The sequence below is a fragment of the Dermacentor albipictus genome, chromosome 3 (genome assembly GCF_038994185.2).
Source record: "Dermacentor albipictus isolate Rhodes 1998 colony chromosome 3, USDA_Dalb.pri_finalv2, whole genome shotgun sequence".
NCBI lineage: Eukaryota > Metazoa > Arthropoda > Arachnida > Ixodida > Ixodidae > Dermacentor > Dermacentor albipictus.
The window spans coordinates 62522626-62538232 of NC_091823.1; the positions used below are offsets into that span (position 1 = coordinate 62522626).

Here is a 15607-nt window from a genome sequence, read left to right on the forward strand (position 1 = left end):
CCATTGTCTTACACCCCTTGGCGGGTCGACGGGAACGCTGTCGCGTTCCACTCTTGAAGGCGAAGAAGTAATGCATGAGTTGTTTCTTCGTCTAGCCGAACCAAATATAGCCAAGCAACAGCAGTTCACCAGGCTAAACAGTGGTTCAACAACTAAAATAAAGGCTAGTATGCTTCGCATCCTGGGCTTAACCTTACCTAAGCCACAGCCATTTTTTTTATTGGCAGCTGAAATGTGTTTTTCGCGGAAGGAGCGTGTTTCATCGGCAGCTGAATGCTTGTTAAATGCAGCTTGCATCGGTGAAAAGAAAACTGGAACGCACTGAGCATTGGCTTTGAAGCACGAGAAACGAATGTGGGTCTGGATGAGAGCGTTTCATCTAATAGTTTATATCGTCTGGAGTGTACTTCATCTAATGCTGATGGTATACGCATAACAGGCCACGTCGGCTCTACGCATGGCTGTGGCGTTCACCTTCCGAGCACGAGGTCGCATGTTATAATCTTGAATACGGCGGCTGCGTTCCAATGAGGGCAGCGGGCAATAACTCGCGCCTGTCAATGGTTGTGTACGGGACAAAAAAGCCCAGGCGGGCAAAATTAATCGGAAGTCCTCTGCCATGCGGTGTCTTTGATAGCCTTTGGATAGTTTTTTTTTTTCTTTGGAAAGTTAAGCTCCATGAACCAATCCACCTTCTATCTCGGCAGTGAGTGTACCTCAGATCACACCGCTAATTCACGCACGGTGATGCTATACTCTATAACAGTAAGAACATCGGTGTAAAAAAAAGGAGGAAATGAAATTAAACTAAAAGTAAAGATTAACAAAGGAAGGAGCTGCGATATGCGTACAAAATACATATGCCCACTTGTACGCGAGATAAGCGTTACAACTATGCTCAGCGAAAAGTGCGAGCACTGACTTTGTATAGTTTTACGATTGCGCGGTTCGGCTTGAAGAATTGCGGCGTATGTTCCAGGGAGCAGCTAGAAGGTATATACCGCCCAGCGCCCCTTCGAAATCTGCGTCCGTCGCTGAGAGAGGGAGGTCATCAGCGGAAGACTCGCGGCCAGAACTGCGGAAGCCCGCCTGCCCAGCGCGGCGATTCTGAGAGAGAAAGAGAAAAAAGAAAGATGCACATTGCTTGGCGTATGCCTTTCTATACAGACACGCAAGCACAAGGGGCGCGCCCCTGGTACGTGATGACCCTTCCGGACTCGGCGAAGACATAAAAACGAACTCCGAAGGCTAATAAAAGTGAAACAGAAACTATACAAGCAGATGAGCTACGGCACGCACGCGCAACCGGCTGCGGTCGTACGGTTTGCGTAATATAAGTGCGCGAACCGAAAGCACTCGAACGTCACGATTCTAAACTTTAAATTTCTGCCGCCCCCCTTTCTCTCTCTCTCTCTCTCTCAGTCGACTGTTTGTTTTCTCTTCTTTGCAGCGCGAAATTGACGAGAAACGAACATTCGCGTACACACATACAGAGTGGGATGCGGAAGACGTCTTCTTTGGCATTGCATATAGTGCTCCGAGAAAGCGGTGGCGATGGAGAGATATCGTGCACGTACCAAATTTGTTGCCGCGGCCAGAAGAAAGAGACGAGATGCGCCGCGCGTGGCGTCGAATCTGCAGCCTGGTGAGAAAAAAGAAAAAAACACCGCGCACGAAAGAAGAAAAGAAGTGATCAAACCATCGGTGCAAAAAAACACGCGGCAAGAGAGTTTGGGAGAACAACATAAACCGTAAAGAAGGCGAGTTTCTTCGTTAAGCCTTTCCTGGGGGTGGAGCCACGGGACGCGCGTGTACAGTGTGCATGGGCAAAGGGAAGGGGGAAAAAAAACTTTCCGGCCATCAAGGAAGGCTATAACGGAAAGTCGTGCTCTTCACTTTTGACTCGCTCTCTTCGGAAATTGCGATGGGCGTTACGTCCGTGTGATCGTAGAAGTCTTTTTTTTTTGTGTGTGTGTTCTTCTCTGTTCATGTTCCTTGCGAGTACGCTTGAGCTGAACGATCGCTTGTGTAGCGAAAGATGAGCGAAAAGAATATGAATACCGGATAAGCGCAAGTTTTACGTCTCCGCATGAAATAATGATTCTTGCGCCATATATGGCGATATGCGTCTCAGACTTGCGCGAGCAACATGTGACTGCGCAGCGTCGTTTTGTTCGTAATGTGCGCGCTTGTTTAGGTAGTAAATGGTAACGCGGATGCATCGTATAATCTGTTTATGTGCACTGCGTCATGCATCTGTATGTGTGCCCTGTCCGCGGCGCTTTACTATTCGACTTAGATCGGCATTTCTGTACGTTGGAAGAGCGTAACTGTCAAGAACTCTGACTCGTCACGCGCTTCGTAAATACGGTGCTGCAGTGGCTTTGTTGGAACCGGGGTGCTACGGTCAGTTAACGGCCTCGTATATAAAATTGCCCAATGTTATTGTCGTCGTATGATTGTTGCCTCGCCAAGACGACGCACGTTTAGTGGTTCAGAGTTCAAGATAATAACCAGTTGGATATTGCTTTCTTTTGATGGGATCTCATTTTACAAAAAGCTAGGCACTGTGCTGCTTGTTGACTTACGTTTCTTTTTTTTTTCACCTCCTTTAACGAATAAGAATAGTCTTTTATCACTCTATTCAATCAGAAGGGTCGTGTTTTCTGACCGACAAGCCATCTGCCGCGTCTGTTTCACGTTCATCCGAAGAGTCAACCATGTTGCAGGTTAGTCTAAACACGTACAGGCTTCAACACATTTTGTGGAAATAACTAAAGACAAGCCTCAGAATTGTGCAATTGTGACTCCTTTCGCCTCATTGACGATGTTTCATCTCATTTTTCTACTGTAACTGCCTTGTTACACGAGACGTGGTTTCTCACGTAACAGGGTAGCGGTTTGACGTGACAGATTAAGCTGATCAATGCTTGGCTGAGTTTTTGCAACAAACTAAATTGGCTAAGCTAAACTTGGCTAAGTTTTGCAACAAGCCAGCTAATTATCCTGACATTCGAAATAGCCCATGCTTTCCGACTGTTAAGGTTAATACTTATCTTTGTCGGGTACTTTCTTTATTAATATTATTGAAAGGTTTGTGTGGGAAACGTAGGTGTTGTGAATTAGGCCAGCAATTTGTCTTAGAGCAAACGAAATGAAAATGTATTAAGAGACACTTTTCCCTTTTCTGTAATATAAACTGTGCATTGAGCTATTTCTAGAATGTTCCTGCTTCCATACAAAATAGACTGCCAAGGGTTCACTACCTTAAAGGGCTCCTTACCAGGTCTGACCATTTTGAACTGACAAGTTCAGTGCATACAACAAAAAGCCTACAAACCGAATGTCTGCATGTATTATTGCGATAGCAGTTATATGGACACTCCAGGCGCATTTCTGCCGTCGACATCGCCGTGATGTTCTGCATAAAGTCCAAGGGCGATAACACCGTCGCCGCGAGCCCTACGCTGTATGTGCGAGTGAATTGCCTGCGAGGGGAGCCGACGATCGCGGGTCAATTTCGCTCGCACGAAAGGGAGGAAAGCGGGAACGAAACGCGCCGTCTTCTGTCGCGCCCGAGGCACTCGACATATCGAGGCACCGGAGGAAGGGGATGGTGGAGAAGCGGCGTCCTACCCCGGCTGCAACTACTGCAACTGCGCATGTGGCGGCTGCGCGCGGTCGTGCGGCCGTATCTTGAGAGCGATCTGCGTTAGGGGTTACAGTCTATATGCAGATGACTGCGGACAGTGAGTGCCCGCGTTCATCGAGTGTGATGTGTTCAAGTTTGCTGTGCGCACTGACACCATGCTTGCTAACTTAGTTAGCAAAAAAATGTTTACAAGTTGATACGGCCGATAAAACTACTATCCTTACTTCATGGGGCTGTATGCTGACTTGCCGTTGCAATCGATGCTTCGCCTTTCAGGCGAAACTGTGATTTTTGTTTTGTTTTGCTTGGCATGATAGCAAGAGAGATCTAGTACTTCCGTTTCGTCTGCTTGTTCCCATGTCGGGCAGCCGCGCGCGCGGAGAGCGAAACTACCGAATTTTTGAACGTGCTCCAGCGTGCGGTCATGCTATGTGACCCGCTTGTGTCTGCCTCGGCGTTCGTGTAGCACATACCACCAGTCAGGTGTTCTGCACAGCTCGCAAAATCATGCGCCGCGCGAAACGCGACAAACGCAACAGCTCGTGCGCAAGACCGTCAGCGGAACTGCGCCGGGTAGCAAAAATGCAAAAAAAGATAATAATAATAAATAACGCGGGACCCGTGACGTATGCGTTACGCGATCCTCCACGTCCAGGTACGGGAGAACGCAGGGGGTGACGCCCGCCTCCTGACATCAGAGGTACGCGGCACTTCAAGTATTTCTATCTTGGCTATTAAAGAACCAATTTGAAAAATGCTTACGATAGAATTCTTCCTAGAGGGCACGTAACAAGTTCCAGCGTATAACCAACATATTCTATGAGACCTGGTGAGGGACCTGTTAAAGGCAGCAAGTTTTGTACTCATCGCTTGGACCAGCAGCGTAGCTTAATTTCAAGGAAGTGGCTAAATGATGAGGTTATCCGACGCGTAACGTAGGTCTGCACTGATGAAAAATCTTACGCTAAGGCAGTTCGTAAGAGCAAGCTCCAGCCAATCGTTATGTTGTACAGTTAGTAGCGAAGCCGGCCGGCTAATGGCATGCAAGAATTAGGGAACGGAAAGCTTTGCGTATACGGTCCCTGTCCTTTGTTGTTCTCACGGTGATTAACGAAATTTCTGGTACTGCTTTGACACCGATGACCTCCTACCTAGCTACGCCACTATAGTCCGGACCATAATCTCCAGCACCTACCTGTCGTGACATTTACGAATGCACACTCTTTTTTTTTTTTACTAGCATGGCTCATAGCCTATAGTGTTTGACGTCTGTCGAAGTAACTTAACGACCACGCACCTTCTATGGTGCAAAGAAGAGCGCTTGCTCCACGGCGCTAGACAAAGGGGAATATTGTTCCCTATAGGCACAGAAGCTTTCTAAGGCGCTGTTCCTTACCACTGTCAGCGCGAATGGGTTCAAAGTCTCTCTACTGCAGTTTTTTTAGAGCGCCAAGGTTGCGTGATACGTCGTGACGTTTGGCGTTCGTCGCCCACTTTGTGGCGGGTATGTGCGATTTTTTTTTCTCCGTGTCCTTTCTCGGTCGTCTTTATTTTTCCTTCCCGCCTTCTGTTTTATTTCATTCTTTCTCGTGCCTTCATTGTATTCCCTCGACTCGGCGTCGCAAACTGTGCTGCCCTTCTTTTATCGTTTCGTCTGCAGGCATCGAGCCGCGGTCTCAGTCGTTTTCGCGACGTGCTTCTCTAATAAAATATAAAAGAAAACGCGTTTTCGAGAAATCCAAATGCAACGCTGACCAGTCGCAGTGACGTGCTCGCGAAACGGCACGGGAATGGGTCTCCGTCAAACGCGGCACGCATTTTTCTTGGCTCACCGGCGGTAGTCGCAATTCGCGTTCGCAAACTTGCGGATCACGTCCACTATTGGTCCGAAAATAACGCTCTCGATTTCTTGCAAAGTCGTTCTTGTTTTGTTCTGTGTGGCTCTTGCGTCTTGCTTGATTTCTATTTTTTTTTCTTCATGACTGATCGACTCTTTGTTTTGTGCGTGGAAAGACTTGGGGAATGTCAGTACATGCCATGTTGGAATTGTACAGGGCTGTTTTTCTGGGCTTTTTCAAGTACAGTTTGTCCGTACTGACCGACACTTGCAGGACAAATCTTCCTGCTCTACAGGCTATTCAAACTCAGGCTCTCGGAGTTTGTCTTAATTTGCTTTTCTTCTGTCTCTTTCTCTTTTTCTGTCTCTCTCTCTCTCTTGTGCGTCAGCTTGTTTGCTATGTACGCTTCATCGTTTAAAATTGCCAGAGCTCGCTAAATATTGGCTCCAAATAAAATATATCGTGCTTGAGTCAGCATAAACGTCATTCATTCGTTTTCTAGAAAGAACAATCGCGTGAAACGGAAGCAAAGTTGGTATTTTTGTCTCGCCAATATCAGCAGATTCAAGAGCACGTGGTCCGCTTAACGTGCCGCATAAATCAAGGTACAGAGCGCGTTGTCGAACTACATTTGAGGCAGACTCTACCTGGCTTAGCCTTCCTCGTAAAACGAGATTCATAAACGAGGGCAAGTTTTCAAGGGTATGTTTCCCAAGGTTATCTAAAGCGGTGAATAGCGAAGCAGAAGAAGCAAGTAGTCAGTAAATTCGTCCACTCTTAAATGCGAGAGCATTTCTTTGGATTCGTACCCCACTTTGGTCTGTCTATTTGGCCTCGACGCGATGACCGCGTAAAAAATGATAACCAAAATCTAGCCCCTACGAGGAATCGCATAACTTAAACGCATAACTTGGGCGATCATCGTAGATGTGTTCTGCCGGAAAATTCTTCAGCCTCCGTTGTGCGTCACTATATACGCCCCTTTGTTTACAAACATGAAGCTTCCTCGGCCCTCTCTCCGTGGCAGACAACATTCGTGGGCTTCCACACGAGCTACCGCTCCACTCCTGGGCCTTACTGGAAGAGAGGCACGCACGTTCCGATCTTTTTTTCCCGACTGCTCGCGTATACGTCATCCCTCCGGTATAACGACAACGCAGGGGCTTCGTGGCTGGGGACGCGCAGCTTCAATCATCTTTCCGTGACGTGCATGCTGCGGGTATACCGACGCCATCGCGTCTCCTTGCCGTGTACTGCTGCGAACGAGAGCTCTTCAACCCGCGCCCGAACTGTGTGCCTGGTGCACGCGAATGGGCGGGGCTCTCGTGCTGCCTTTAACGAAGCGCGCGCGTGCGTTCGTCGTAATCTCCATCCCGCCCTCCCATCGTATACTGCTCCGTCCTTTTGCCGTCAAAGAAATGCGCGGGTTGCGTTATTTCGTTCCGCTTGTTTCTCCCCTTGGTCGCCTCCTCTGCATTGTTCTTCAGTGTCTCAGCAGCCGCGTGCACTGGCGTTTGTTTGCGTGTTCATATAACCGCACCCGCCAATTGCGCGCAGCGCAGGCTAAGTCTGAATGGCTGAGAAAGCTGATGCGCAAAGCTGATGCGCGCATCTTGGGGCGACCGCGTTGCCTGTACCGGGGCGAGCCACACCTCACGCCTCCGCGGAGCTGAACGCAATTAGTATATCGCGAGGCGCAACCGTCTACGGACATATTCGCTGACGTTTGTGCAAGCACAAACACACACAAAAAGAAATGCACGCGCCAAGGCACATACACTACAAAGACACGGCGCTGAAGAAGGCAGCCAGCCGCTGGATCTAGCGAGACCAGACTGTTTGTGGCGGGAAGGGCAGTTAGGAAGACAGGCATGCAGTGCCTGTCGGTTCTGCAGGCACGGCAGACAGCCGAAGCGCAGAAGGTGGTCGACGCCCGCGCCAGCCATCCCTTGGCGATTGCGGCGAACAGCGTCGGACCCCCCTCCGCTAATGGCGCGCACAAAGGCTATGAGCTGGCTGGCTGGCTGGCAGCGTGTCGTCGTGCAATGTGTGCGCGCGCGCCGTGTTCGTTTCCTTTGTTCTCCGGTGCTCGCCCGCGGATGGGTGGGCGTTGCTGCTTCCCGACTTCCAGGGAAAATGACTCGCGCCGTTCTCTCGCTCTGTCGTTGCATCTCCCCTCTTCCCCCGCTGTTACGTCTATGCCACTTCGCTATAGGTAAGAGCGAGAGAGCGGTGTGCGAGCCTCGCGTGCCTCCGTTGCCATGCCGCTGCCCTAGCCCCCCCACCCCACCCCCCACCTCTTCCCACCCGCGCTGCCGAATCCGTTGCCTACGTACATCGACGTCTGTGCTTGTGCGCGCCCCTCGACAGAAAAGCCATTCCTTTCGTAATTCAGAAAAAACGAGTGCACAGCAAGGAAAACCGGGACTTGGCTGCCGATTGAAGACGTAGAAATGGAGTAGGAGGGCCGGGGCCAAGCCTCGGTGAAAAGGAGAGGGAGGCGTGAGCAATTGAGTGGCGTAGTTGCGTTTTATTTTTCTCTCCACTTTGAATATCTGTTTCTCTGCTTTATCGCATTCGCCTTTTTTTTCTTGTCTCCGTACTTCTCGTACCCTATACGTCGTGTCGGTGTCCCCAATCGATTCGGCTTATGCAGGTAGTACGAGGGCGATTCTAACAGCCGGCGCAGTTTCAACGTCGCGCCGTTACGATGCGTGCGGCCTCTCGACGCAGGTGCGCGCACGTTACACATACGCGCGACGCGCTCGCGTGCGACGACGGGCCTCGCACGCGCGGTGCCGGTCGTTAGATTCGAGAAGGCGCTCGCAGGCTTCGACAATGCGGCCGTTAAGCGCGTTGCGAAGCCCGGCAGCTACACGGCCCCGTGAAGTGGTACGCGGTTAAGTAGCTAGCGCGCCGAGTGGGCAATAATCGTCACCGTAACCTGTTGCAGCAGCCTGTTTTGATCGTGAACGCGTTCGCCCCGTATCACGACCGTGATTCCTCTCGTTCATTTCGATTTTGTACGCGCGTATCTGCGCTCACAAACTCTTGCGTCGAACGAGGTGGCGTGTTTCTCGGTCTATTCACTTTGCTGCTCATTATTTCTGTTATCGTTACGGCGTAATAGATGGTACATTTATTTCTCTGCTGATTAAAAATAATCGACGAACACTTCTGCTTGCGCTGAAGTTGCTGGATACAGTTGCACCATGGTCAACGTATAATAATAATAATAATAATAATAATAATAATAATAATAATAATAATAATAATAATAATAATAATAATAATAATAATAATAATACATTAATTGATTCATTCATTCATTTACTTCGGTGAGTACGTGTCTTGATCGCAATACTCGAGGAGGGCTGGTGTGAGAACACAAGAAGAATACGAGGCGAGACAGCGCCATGTTTTGCTATATTCTCTTTACGTACTTTAACTTGTCATTTCTTGAATATTGGTAATAATAATGACAGCTCGGAATGCGTTAGTTACAAAAAACTATTTTGGGGTCAAAGAAAAAGATAATTATTATTACTGTTGGCACGCATATCTAGTAACAAGGGTAGTATGCATGTGCAGTCACCTTACAGTCGCACTCGTGCCAAGTAACCATGTACTCACTCACGTTCGCGCTCACGCCCACTCACGTTCACCGGTGCTCATTCACGTTCACACTCGCGCGCACTGACACCCACCGCTACTCACTCACGTTCATACTGACGTCTACTCACGCCTCACCAGTACTCACGTCCGCTCACACACACCGCTACTGACTTACGCCTACTCACGTCTGCTCACAATAAACCTCACTCACGTCCGCATTCAAGTCTGCTCACACCCTTCGTCACTTACCCACACACACTCACGCCTTTGACATGACTATTAGTCTACATTAGTGTGTATTCCGACCTATGAAAGTAACTTACTGCCTTCCACAGACAGCAAAGTATCAAAATTAGGATGTTCAGGCATATATTGACGAAACCGGCGATGTTCTTGCCGTACATGCGACGCCGTTCCCTCGGGTCAACGACCGTCCATCTATGGCTCACCCCGTTAGCCGTAACCCGAGGTGCTCGCCCCCGTCTCAGCTCCGGGGACGCGGTGGCCGCGGCCTTCCCACTGCGCCTGCTTTGTCCCCGCGAATCCCACTGCGACGGCTCCGATCATGTTCCGTCCCATTCTTCTTCCTTTCTCTCGTGACTGCGCACCATACACGCACACCCGTACCGGCAGCGGGCGCTGCGGGCGGTACAAGTACAGAAGGGGTGGCGTCATTCACTCACACGCGCGCCCACTCACGCGACCCATACACAAGAAAGCACGGTGGACGCAGGAAGTATATACCGACAGTGGGTGGAAGAAGTGCACAGAGCAAATATCACACGCGGAGACGCAGTGTGTGTGTGTGTGTGTGTGTGTGTGTGTGTGTGCGTGCGTGTGTGTGTGTGTGTGTGTGTGTGTGTGTGTGTGTGTGTGTGTGTGTGTGTGTGTGTGTGTGTGTGTGTGTGTGTGTGTGTGTGTGTGTGTGTGTGTGTGTGTGTGTGTGTGTGTGTTTGACAGAGAGAGTAGGGGGGGTGCTGCAATACCGAGCGTCCAGGGAAAATGGACCGGCCTGCGCCGTCGACGACAGCAGAACCTGCGGCTCGCAGACCGTGTTACACGTGTCCGTGCCGCCTGCCGTTTCATGTACGATGTACGCCCCGTCCTGCTGTGTACCTATACTGTGCCACACACTCCGTGTGCCCGGCACTCCGAGAGCGCGCTGGGTGTCGTCCAACCATTGTGTAGCAGCGCGCTGTACAGTTGCCCGGTTTTTCTGCTTCGTGTTTTGGTTTGCTTTGTCTTCTTCTTTCTCGCGCGGCCATTTCTCTTCGTCTTCCTCTTTTCTTCTTTTTTTTTTTCGTTGTCCCCGTAGCAGCCTCTCAACGCCTCGTCTCGGGTCGCCGTCGCCAGATATTTCCCGTGTCAATATTTGATCCCGAAACAAGGTTACGTCCTGTTGTCTGACGCGCACGCGTTATACGACGGCGGCACAGCTGCCAGAAAGAAGACGCAAAAGACAGAAAAAAAGAATAGAGACACCGGAGTATGCGCTACCACCCGGAGTCTCAGATTCGAGACAAAAGGCGCCACTATAGGGAGGAATGCGAGAGGTGGACAAAGAAAGGACGTGGAACGGAAATACGGTGACCAAATAAAGCAGCGGAAAATGTGGCGGAGGAGGGAATGGCGATGGAAGGGGGGGAGGGGGGGGGGCATGCCTGCGAGTGTGGAGTCAATAGTCACGCTCCTAAGTACAGAAACGGTACCGCGGGAACACTTCCGACCGGAAATCCACGGATGGCCTGGATTCGAACGTGTCATGGGGCACGCAGTAATTAAACAGACGCCTCTTAACAGTTCGCTCCAAGAAATTAACGCGCTCGGTCGCTGTCACGTCTCATCTTGTGACTTTGGCTTCGTTGCATTTCTCGATGTTCTCGATTTTGTTTTGTTTTGAGAAAGACATGTTTGTTGTTTACTGCGAATCACTTATGCCAGAAGCCCGAATCTGGTGCGCTCGTCGTTTCTTCCTTTCTTATCGTTAATCTCTTTTTCTTTTCTTTCTCGCGTAATGAAGAAGGTGAGGCCCGCCGCTCCTCACGAATAAGAGCTCCCCGGTGCAGTCGACAGATTCAGCGAAAAGCCGTTTTTAATTTTCCCAGGGTGATTAATTCCAAATTAACGCTCGTAGGAAAGTGTGGCCCCGTACATAATGTAGCCAGCCTTGACGGGTTCATTGCATTCTTTCTTTCTTTCTTTCTTTCTTTCTTTCTTTCTTTCTTTCTTTCTTTCTTTCTTTCTTTCTTTCTTTCTTTCTTTCTTTCTTTCTTTCTTTCTTTCTTTCTCATGAGACTGCGACCGATGCCGCGACTGAATACTGACGAGAACACCGGGAAATAATTTTTGAATTAAGGGACAGGATTCAAATTTTACTTCGTACGAAAAGGAAAATAAAGGCTGCTAGCGCAGGAACAAAATATAAACCAAGAATAAAGCCATGCAAAACATGAATACTCGAACATTCACCTAGTACCCAAGGTCTAAGAAAAACGTTTAATACGGTTAAGTACACAAGTAGTAATCGAGAGAGCTTCTTGTTGACTAATTTGCGGCGTAATTTTACCAGCGAATCTGAGTTTAGTTTAGCTACAACGGTACAGTGCGTCTAATTAAATGTAATGTTTTTTTGCTATACGCTCCGAGTGCAGTCAACAGCCCGCTCCACCCCCCCCCCCCCCAGCCCCCTGTTTGTGCTGTCTCTGTTTACGCTTCCCCAAAATGAAGTTACAGCAACTAGCTGAAATGTCGATTCTGTTAGTTTCGTTTAGTTGTCTGTCAAGTTTTTTGGCATTATCTTAGGCAACACAAGCTGACCGGCGTGACGTTCTTGACCCGAACTGCGCCCTACTATAGCACTTATAAGATTCGTTTACGAGACAGGTATCAATGAGACTCTGTAAATTACTTTTGTTTTTGTGAACATTGCGATTGCCCATGTGTTAATGTGTGTACATGTGTAGATTTTTTTTTATCGCAGTCCCTTCATTTCATCTTTCATCTTTATTTCATCTCTCATCATCGCTATGCAGTTTTGCTGCTCAGCTGGAGGTCACCGGTTCGATCCCAGTCGCGGCGGCCGCATTCTGATGAGGGCGGAATGCAACAACGTTCCTGTGCTGTGCTTCGGGTGCCCACCAAAGAAATTCGTAGTCGCCCACTGCGGCCAGCTTCATAATCAAATAGTGGTTATGGTGCACAAAACCTTCAGTACTTCTTTGACAGTAGTTACACACAGAAAAAAAAAACAAGAATTCTTACACTAAAGCGCCCTCCGAGCTAAGAGCAGCCAATCGTAATGTTGGACATACTGCTAGCGAAGGTGGCCGGCCAGTGACGAACACCACTTGTGGACGAAAAGCTTTGTGAATTCGCCCCCCCCCCCGCCCCCCATCGAAGGACTGCATGTGTCCGGAACTCATTCGTGCCCTTTCTCCTGTCTATAACATCGCCGCTAAATTGGCCACTTCTGTCTGTTGGTTTCGCGCAGGCGAGGCCTCGGCATCGGCATTGGTGGCGGCAGCTTCCGCGGCTTCCTGCTGCGGCGGCGGCGATCGGCCAAGGAAGGCGAAGCGGCGGCGGCGGCCGGTCCCGGCGGTGCGCTGGCTTCCTCGCGCCACCACGCGCAGCAGCCGCCCGTAAGATGCGCCACCATGAGCAGCATCGGCAGCGTGGGCCGCAGCGGCGGCCCGCTGGCCAACGGCGTGCCCTGCGCCACCGTGGGCAACGGGGGCGTCAAGAAGGACCACTCGGCGCCGGCCGTGGCCGCAGCGGCCGCCAACGGGGGCACGGCCAACGGGCCCCTGCTCGAGACCACCACGGTCAAGAAGGGCCTGCTGTGGCAGCAGTGGGACAAGTTTTTCAGTCGCTGGAAGGAGCGCTACTTTGTGCTCACCAAGGACTACTTGGCGTGCTTTAAGAAGGAATCCAAGGTCGGAACCTCCGAGATGGGAGGATTCCTTTACAAGGCGAGTCCCGAACCCCTCTTCCCGCCTCTCTCCTCTGTATTGCCGTTCGCGTCTGATATTAGACCGACACAAAGTGCGGGCCACGAATCAAATGAATATCTTCATCCGTTTTATAGGTTGCAACAAAGCCACTTGTCTTTCAGAAGAACCAAATCATCATAAACAATAAACTCACTCAGGTGGTTCAGGCAGTGCGCGGTACAGCTGCCTCTCACATGCGCCACGCTTTCTGTGATATCCTCTCGAACTGTGCGCGCATTTGTATATCTGCGTGCCATGCTGGCACCCGTGTTTTCCTCTAGCTGTGTTGGTACGGAAGCCTTATTAGATCGTATACGGCACTCGGCTTGCGTTCTCGATAGGCAGGGATCGATGGGAGACCCTTTATTTGATTGTACGCCGTATGCGACGTCCCGGTGGAATATCGAGTCCCAGCAATCTTTAAAAACGCGTTGGAGTCTTTCAGGATTTCCTTCTACTGCAGCAGGCAATTTGTCATCCGCGGTACAAATATTCCTCTTCCTTGAAGTCCGGTTCCGACGAGAAGAGTGCTGGTGTCTCTCTGTCTCCCCCTTCCACTCCCTTTATCTCTTTATCCCCCTTAACCCTTCCCCCGTGCGGGGTACCCAACCGAAACTACTTTTTTGTTACAATATGCCTTTCTTTCCATAAATATACAATTTATGGGGGACTTAAGGAAAAATTTGCTCGCAGCAACTTGACTTCTGGTTTAGAACTGAGGTTAAAGCGCTGTGGTATTTCTTTCCTCGTGTCCCTGTTTTACTCGCGCTGTTTAACCTCAGTTCTGAATATGAACCAACCAGCCCTCATCAAGATCCTACTAATACCTCTGGTTACCCTCCCTGCCTTTCTATGCATGCTTTTCTTTCTCTTTCTCTCTGTCTCTCTCTCTCTGGTGTCTTGACCTTCCGATCGCGGCCTTGCACGCAAGACGAGGCTATGTGTCTGTCTGTGTGTCCGCGTAGTGAGTGTATACGTGTGGGTCGCGCTGGCGCAGGTGAACTTGGCAGACGTGGAGGGGCTGCAGTGGGCCGACAAAAAGCGGACGGGAGTTATCGCCCTTCGGGTGGGCACCGAGGGCCAGCTCCTGCTCTGGACCAACTGCGGCCTGGACGACTGGATGTTCGCCCTTAGAGACGCCATCGGTCGGAGCAAGGGGCGCAGAGAGGCCCTCCGCAAGGCGCACACGCTCGGCCCGCAGTTCTACGACGCGGGACTCACCAAGAGGTCAGTGCGCCGCTCGCCGGCCACACGTCGCCGCGCGCGTGCCAGTGTGAGAGAAAAGTAGGGAGCAAGGCAGGGAGCCCAACTATAGGGCACGTGTGATTGGCTACCCTGCACCAGGAATGGTAATTAAGGGACGAAAAGAGCCAAGGGTGGGAGAGGAAGACCATGAGCTGCAAATAAGCGTATCAGGCTTCCGTATAGGCTGTCGCGCAGGTATACTGTCGAGTGGAGGGAACTGCAGCAGTGCTCGTACTATTATTGCTTTTCTGCGCCCGTTACGCACGTGGTCATTGCCCAAGCTTTTTTTCTTCTCGGCTCTTCGAATAGAAGATGTCGTCGGGGAGTGTTTCTTGTAATTAAATGGTAGAGCTTAACATCCCAAAACTATACAAAGAATTATGCGGAACTTTCATACCACCTGTAATTCTTTGACTTGAACCCAACGCACGTAGCACTCTTGTATTCCACCCCATATGACTGCGGCCGCGAGTCAGACGCGACCTCGTGCTCTGCAACGCAACGCAATAGCCATAGTGTGTGCGTGCATGTGTTTCCTCACAAAGTTCTCACTTTTGCACAAACATCTATATTTATAACAACCATCAAATATTAAGGAACGACTCTACGAAGCAATCTGAATTTATTTCCTCTGCGTGAGATTTCAGCTCGAGCCCACGTTGCACCACAGCCTCGAAGATGCCTATCCATACTGCGACATCTTTGCTGTGGCTCAAAAGTAAGAAAGTCGCGACAACTGTTGTCCCGAGAAGCAATATGCTTGATCCATGCCTCGGTGAATGCGAAATAGATTCTTCGTCGAGCTGGTATACGTCGCGTGCTCTGCATTATATTGCGCCTAAAGCTGTTTTTTTTTCTTCTTCTTAATGTGCAATTCCGCACGCAGCTTGAGCCGCTAGCTATACCGTCGCAGCGAGGGCTTTAGAAGGCTGTGAATTGTCCCAGACGCCTAATCCACCCCATGGCGCTCGGTCGATGACACGGGGTCAAGAAAATATATGCGCCCAAAGTGTTTTCGCCGCAACACCGTCTTGGAATAACGTTGCAACATCGCGGCAGGATATATGCCCTACAGGGTGGTTGCTGCTGCGAAAGGACCGGGATTGCATGGAGAGACGAACGAGCTCGAACGGCGGGGGGAGGGGGGGAGGAGGAAAAATGAAGTTAAAAAAGTAAGCCAAAATGCGTCGGAGCAGTTTGCCAACAAGTCTTGCGCAGTATGTCGCCATCGCGCCGTCTTTTGATCCTCCTGCCAAAACCGCGAAGTT

General features: G+C 50.2%; 1 protein-coding gene across 5 annotated transcripts in view; it reads left to right on the forward strand.

Annotated features, from left to right (window-relative positions):
- Nucleotides 1-15607, forward strand: part of LOC135898782 (uncharacterized) — a 343693-nt gene that overhangs the window by 312229 nt on the left and 15857 nt on the right. For all 5 annotated transcript variants that reach the window (XM_065427942.1, XM_065427941.1, XM_065427943.1 and 2 more), the window contains 2 exons: nt 12596-13073; nt 14092-14321. In XM_065427942.1, the coding sequence (XP_065284014.1) occupies nt 12759-13073; nt 14092-14321 (545 nt within the window). In that variant the 5' untranslated portion in view covers nt 12596-12758. The remainder of the gene's footprint in view (nt 1-12595; nt 13074-14091; nt 14322-15607) is intronic.